This window comes from Limulus polyphemus, unplaced genomic scaffold, assembly GCF_000517525.1.
Source record: "Limulus polyphemus unplaced genomic scaffold, Limulus_polyphemus-2.1.2 Scaffold571, whole genome shotgun sequence".
Taxonomy (NCBI): domain Eukaryota; kingdom Metazoa; phylum Arthropoda; class Merostomata; order Xiphosura; family Limulidae; genus Limulus; species Limulus polyphemus.
In genome coordinates this window covers 231,473-238,628 of record NW_013666181.1, presented here as the reverse complement: position 1 = coordinate 238,628, position 7,156 = coordinate 231,473, and the positions used below count along the sequence as shown (strand labels likewise).

The 7,156-nt window shown below is 33.9% G+C and overlaps 1 protein-coding gene across 3 annotated transcripts in view; it reads right to left on the bottom strand.

The window, feature by feature from the left end:
- The window catches only part of LOC106459176 (serine-rich adhesin for platelets-like), a 42,718-nt gene extending 37,533 nt beyond the window's left edge, over positions 1–5,185 (bottom strand). For all 3 annotated transcript variants that reach the window (XM_013918773.2, XM_022385599.1, XM_022385602.1), the window contains exon 1: positions 4,981–5,185. In XM_013918773.2, coding sequence (XP_013774227.1) covers positions 4,981–5,162 — 182 coding nt within the window. In that variant the 5' untranslated portion in view covers positions 5,163–5,185. The remainder of the gene's footprint in view (positions 1–4,980) is intronic.
- Between the last annotated feature and the right edge of the window lie 1,971 nt (positions 5,186–7,156).

Here is a 7,156-nt window from a genome sequence, read left to right as displayed (position 1 = left end):
GGGGTTTTCTGTTTACAACGACAAGCTTTCGTCACACACATTCCATCTCGTCTTAGGAAAAACACATGGCTTATATAGAAAAGGGAATATTTTCCTGTTAAGTATTCATGTGCACGTGCAACAGCATGCAGTCATACACAAATGATGTCATACCACGTCAGACCAAATATATTAATATTAACAATCCTTTTCTTTTCGAGAGATCAAAACTGTCGTGATATTTAACTTTTTTAAATATTATATATGATTCTTTGAGATTATAGGAGGAGATGATTATTTATCAGGGAACACTTGTCTCCCCCGAACATCAGTGTTCCCTGTACACCAACAAAAATAATATTCAGTTCAACGATCTCAAACAAGTTACTCTATGACAGCTAAAAACAGACAATACCTCTAACAGCACACTAAAGTCGACACACGTTTGCATTTTTATCAGTTGAATGGAATAACACGTGTAAGCACTTAAAGTTAAAATAGTATTGTAAGCTATATTTTAAATGTTTGAATTTAGATGTTAGTAGAAGGTGCATGACATTGAAATTGAGAAACTTCAACTAATATCTAGACATGAGTACATTATTTATAAATACGAGTCAGTTCAAAGCCCCCCCCCCCAGTGGCACAGTGGCGTGTCTGTGGACTTACAACGCTAGAAACCAGGTTTCGATACCCGTGGTGGACAGAGCACAGATAGCCCATCGTGTAGCTTTGTGCTTAAACTACAATCAATCAGTACAGAGGTTTAAAGTTCAGTGAAGTATTCATATCAGTATTAATTATAACGTTTATTCATTACTCGATTGATTAGCTGTGGATCTGTAGAAGTTTATGTGTACGTTAATTGTAGTAACATCAGCGAGGTATTTCTATTCAAATATTATTTGTAAACTTAAGCCTACAATAGTGTGCGAGTGAATGTAGCTTGTAGAAACGTTATAGAGGAAATAAACTAATTCGTTGTCATTACTCGGACTGGACTTCGCATTATTTTCACAAAATAATTTAAAAGAATCCACGCAACGATAAAACAAGTCACAACAATAGAACTATTAACAATAGCAAGATACTATTAACAAACTAGTTAATTATGTGAATGTCAAAGAACAAACTTTTTCACACATGATGAGATAGAAGACAATGATACTGTTTCACATATGTTGACATACCAGATAATAAATCAACATTACCCACAAAATGAGAAAGGAATACATTAAACTATATTTACAAAACCCGACGACAAGATGTTCCTTTTTTTTTTTTATCTTTGTGTGCTTGTGTGTTGAGATACCAGAAAACCAATTAAAGCTACTTTTAACGGCATTAGTGGATCCCGTTTCATAGGTATAGAAAATAGTTTGATAAAGTATGTTAAAAAGGAGGGAAAGAAAAGTTCATAATGGATTTTGGAGTAGACCCAATTGTTTTGCACAGTGGCGTGAATTGTGATATTAAAACGTACAAACTCAGATTGGATAACACAACCAGTATCATGATCAGCTGAAAACACCATGATGAATATACGTTTCCACGATGAAACAGTATATTGCAAAAATGTAACTAAATAAACAAAAAAGAAAAGGAATTTAGGTTAGATACTGTAATTGCAGGGGTGTAGGAGGCAATTGTCCAAGATAACTGTCCCTTCGAAAAATTAAAAATACAATTTCATCCTGTTAGAAAAATAGAACTGTCTTACTTGAAGCCTAGCCTGTTTTTTCCAAATATTAAACGTATGTCCTCTAGTCCTATTATCTTCAGAAATCACAGAAATTATTCCCATTGATTCCCTGGATAATCTTGTAAATTTCAATAAGATTGTTTCAGAATATAATATAACGAGAGGATATGAGTTTAAGAGCCTCCAGTGGCTCAGCGGCAAGTCTGAAGGCATATAACGCTAAAACCCTGGTTTCGATATCTGTGGTGGGAATAGTACAGATAGCCCATTTTGTAGCTTTATGCTTAATAAAGCAAGAAACAAAAAAGATTCTGAAAAAAAGGTTTAGCTCCAGTTAAGACAGTTTTAATTTTCTAAGAGGGTGTATGGATTATGAAATGAGATGCTTTTGGCAAATACTTTACAGGAATTAAAGAGGATAGGTTTACATTTGCATTGCAAAGACTGCTTTGAAGGATCAAAAGGTCTCTTTTTGTCTGTAGGTTATGTTACGTTAAATGGGAAGAAAATGTGAAAAGATCCTTTATTTTGCTTTTTATATTTTCAGTAATAAAATTCCATAAAACACCAGGTTGACAACTGACGTAACTGCATGAAATCTTGCTGGTGAAAAAACAACGTTAACGTAAAAATTTCGCTTTTCAGTTGTTCTGTGTTCATTTTCCATTGTAGTCTTGCACAGGCGCTAATTTGTCTAAGAACAGCATGTTTTTGAAGTTTTTATGTGAACACTACGGTTTTTGTATCGAACAGACTGATGAAGGCCTAACTCAAAAACTGTTTTTCCGTTTATGTCAAAATTTCATGAAGGTTCCCCCAGTACTCATTGATAAGTCTGAGGGATCACACTGCTAAAAACTGCACAAAGGGCTGATTAATGTTTTGCCCACTGCGGGTATCAAAATGTTTGACGTTATAAATCCACAGGTTTACCACTGAGCCACGAAGGGGGAGGGAGGACTTTATGGAGGATCAGTATTAACGTTTTATTCTTTGTTTCTCTTCCAAATAAAGGAGTTTTATGGCAGTTTTATCTCATGTTTTTCGCTGAATGTCTATTTTCTAACTATTCTTTTTCTCACTAACTTGGATTAGTTATCCGTATTTATTGACAGACTTAATTTACGGCTTAACTATTTGCATTTCATTTATTTTATATATCGCATGTAATTTATTATATTTTAACATACTATACTATTGTTTGTTGTGAGACAAACACGCAAGCGGCTTCTAATTTGTGTAGGCTTATACATTTAATATCTTGTTTCTTGTTACACTTAACAACTGATGTTTCCTAGAGACAATAAACTGATTGTAAGTAATGAATTAAGGCTAAACGTTTTCATAAGTAAACTTTATTACTCCAGAATACGGTTCTGTGAAATGGCTGAGTCAGTCTCGACATTTCTTGTCATCCAGTTTCCCTATATGGTAAATGTAGTAGTTCCTCATGTTGCCAATCGATACCAGCAGGGGCAGCCAGACAGTCATATGCATGTGTCATCCATCAGAACAAGTCACGTGGTACGGGGGTTAAACTTTGGTCCACGCAGTCTTATTTGGCTCACTTCTAATTTTAACGCTAACAATGAAACGAAATACTTGGACTGTTACACCGAGTACGGGAGAAAGTATATAGTTATGGAGAAGTCAAAACGATACCTTGTAATGGATCAAATCGTATATACGTACAATATTATGTGCAACACTTCGTAAGAATGTAAGAACACACACACACAAAACTTTTTTTGTCATTCTTGGTAAGTCTAATTATTCGAGTACTCTACTTAATTGGGCCAATACTTACAGTACTATTTTCTAATAACATCTAGATAGCCATGCTTATTGGAAAACCTTTTTTTAACGAGTTGTTTCGTATCAAAATAAGCACTTGTAACCAAACCAGTGTCACACTAAAGTAAACAAGGATTTCTCTATCAAATGGTGAGCAAAAACATAATTCATGTTCACTACATACATTCTCCTTAATTAGGGCTCACAAACTTAAGAGTTTCAATACATATAGTTCAATATCAACACATTTTACGAGATTTTCTTAATATCTTCTTTGCTTACTTGTTATTCGAGACTAATTATTTTGTTTTATTAATTTGCATGGAAGTTTTGCTAAATGGATATTATATTCATTAATATATTAAAGATTTGTAAATTGTAGTAAATAGGCCAAAAACGTGACTTTAGTATATCACAGCTGCTCAATTTCTTTTAATTTGAGTGGATGAGGTAAAAACCATGAGACAACGTCTGCGATCAGAGCCAATGTGGTACAAATCATAATCCTTTAAGATAAATGGGTTGACATGTGCGACTTTTACCCTTTCGCTGCGTTGCGCCGTAGGGACGGACCATAGCGCGATATTTGTGCAGTAGGATTTACGGCATGTACTAACCCTTATTCCCATATAATGATATATTTTTCCTCGCACAGACCTATTAGTGTTGGCTACGCATATATTGCATCTTGGTAGTTATATGCTATATAGATCTCGTGATTACTTCCGGATAACGTGCTTTCTTAGAAGTTTTGAGATAACTTCCTTGGATTTCTTTAACATCCAGTTTTTTTTCTGCAACTGTATATTGCTGTTTAGCCATGATAAATTTGAAAAACAAAAACGGGCCAACTTCTGTAACTACAAGATCGCTGAAAAAATAAAAGCAGTTAATATTGGAGAAACCCAAGATTTATCCAAAATAAATTTGAATATTGGATGTCTGTACATATATGAAAGATAATCTAATTACGTAACTGAGAGCAGTATACCTAAACATATTGCATGCGTTTTGGGTGTTACTAAAAGACAAATTAATATGACATCACAATACAAAATATTATACCGTGAAATCATAACAACCTGGTTTAGCGGTTTGAAACTACATAGGAAGAACTTCATTATAACAAAATTACCACACAAAAATGTTATGCACAATGATAAGTAATGCTGCTACAGTAAAGAGGATTAACACAAATGTATTATTCTGCACATAGAAGAAAAAAAAGTTAAAAATATTAAACAAAGATTCTCATATTTTAACAAACTTATATTTAAATTGGTTTTTTTTTTACTTCGTAACATAATTAAATGCAACGAATATATAACTGGAGAGTTAGCGATAAGTAATACTTACTGAAGTATAAGGCTTATATCAGTATTATTATTAATAATTTTTTATAAATTAAATAACAGTGGTATTATTCGTTTTTCCGCTTCGCCTAGTGTACGAACCCTGGTAACAATCACCAATACCAATGTCGCCATTATATTTCGTATACTTACTTTTGCTCAAGATAATGAAACGACCAGTCAAAAACTTCTCCTTCAACGTCTTCAACAGCAAGCCGATAGTTTCCAACTATTCCACTTCGAATATGAATCCCGTCATCTGACCCCGGTGAGCTTTCATTTTCAAATTCCTGGAAAAACTGTTTGACATTTTCTCTCTCCTCTCTCTCACCCATCTCCTCGCCTGTTCAGACTGAATGACTTTGGAATACACATTGCCTACATTCGTACAAAATGCGCGAAAATGCTGCGTTGTGGCGACATCTTGTGATTTCATCAGTAAATAATAGATGAACTGTTATCCAATGTTTCGTATATATAAATAGCCATCTACTGGATTAAAGAATATCATAAAAGTAAACAACTAATGCTTTAAATATAAATTGAAATTAAGTTCAACTTTAAAATATTTACAATTGAAATTTCTTAAATGTAAACTTTTATGCTAACAAACTGAGAACACAAATTCGATGACGAGGAACCCACTTTGAGACTAATAATGCTTGGAGACGGCTTGAATGGGTAATGAAGAAAAACTTTAATATAAGTTTAACATAACAGCAAATGTACAACATTTTGACAAGGTTTTGTCATGTCATCACCTGACAAAACCTTGTCGAAACGTTGTACATTTGCTGTTATGTTAAACTTATATTAAAGTTTTTCTTCATTACCCATTCAAGCGTTATTAAACTGAGAACACGTTTCACTTCAGTTAGCCCAAATTTTACCCTTATAACAACATATATAGGTTTGTTCGCGACCTATGACAACAACTCAAATATCCAATCACATTATCTCTTGTCATTCCCATGTCCTGTGGCTACACAGGTTAAAAGTCCTGGTCAGTTTGTTGAGTTTCAGCTGAAGTGTGGTTAGTTGCAAGTGCAAATGGCGGATAAAATGGTACCCTTTTGAGAAGCATACAAGGCACTGAATTTTACCATTTCAAAGAAATGGATATCCTCATTTGTGGCGGAAACTCAAATTTTAAGTGAAGTAGGAGGATATAGGATGCAGAATTATAACACAGTGCCATTCTTTAACCACATCTTTTGCTTCTTATATACATACTCATATACATATAATATATCTACAATATGAAATATGTAAATATATATATATATATATATATCTGAGAGGAGTGATCTTCTCGAGCGTAATAATATATCAAAAATATTAAAAGGGCCATCAGATTCGAAATACTGTATTTTTTAATACCTTTAATTGGTTGGAAGCATTTTCGCAGCTTACACTGTTCTTCAGCCAACCTAATTAAATGCAGTACATAATACTTTTAACAAAATAAAAATATTTATATAATAAATACATCCCAGTAAAAATATTTTAGCAAAAATATAAATCAATTTTATGTTATTTTAAATTCATAAACAGCGTAATATTATAAATAAAATAGATAAATATATATTATTGTTACGTCTCCGTTCGTTAGTTAATTTTCCGTAAAAATTCATTCCGAAGAAACTTTACCGATACAAGTCCTTTCTTAAATAAAACTGGTTTATTCTTTCTGAATTCAACTTTGCGATACACTTAATTTCAACAGTCGCGCTATAACAAACGCTATCATTCACAACGAATGTCTCACGTGCTCAACAATATTCTCTCTCCGCAGTTCAATTACACATTGTTCCCCGGTCTTATATATACAAGACTACCCCATATCTAGTAGTCTCCCGACGCTTCATGAACGTTCTAGAAGCACGTGACGTATTACTAGAGTCACGTGACCTCCGCTGTCGTAACACTGCCCCTTCCTTAGTATTGTTCGTCCCGAACAATAGCCACTTACATTAAACCAATAAACAATTAACAATAACTCTGTTATTGTTACAACTCTGTTACAAACACAAAATTACAATTCAACAAAGTTTACGGACGTATCTTCTTCTGTACTGGTCTCCGTCTCGTTGGCTTCTGTTTCATGTGGGGTTCATCTGCTTCATCAGGAAATGTCCTATCATCGGTAACAGTCACATCAGTGGCAGTAACTTCATCAAGGGCTTCACTGTTTCCCTTCTCAAAACTGACTAGAGTTTCTTCTTCAACATTAGCTTTTTCAGGTGACACGTCTTCAGCAGCGTCATTTGTACTGTTGTTCACTTTGTTCCAACTGAAATGTCCTGGACCGTGATAACGCCAAAGCCTG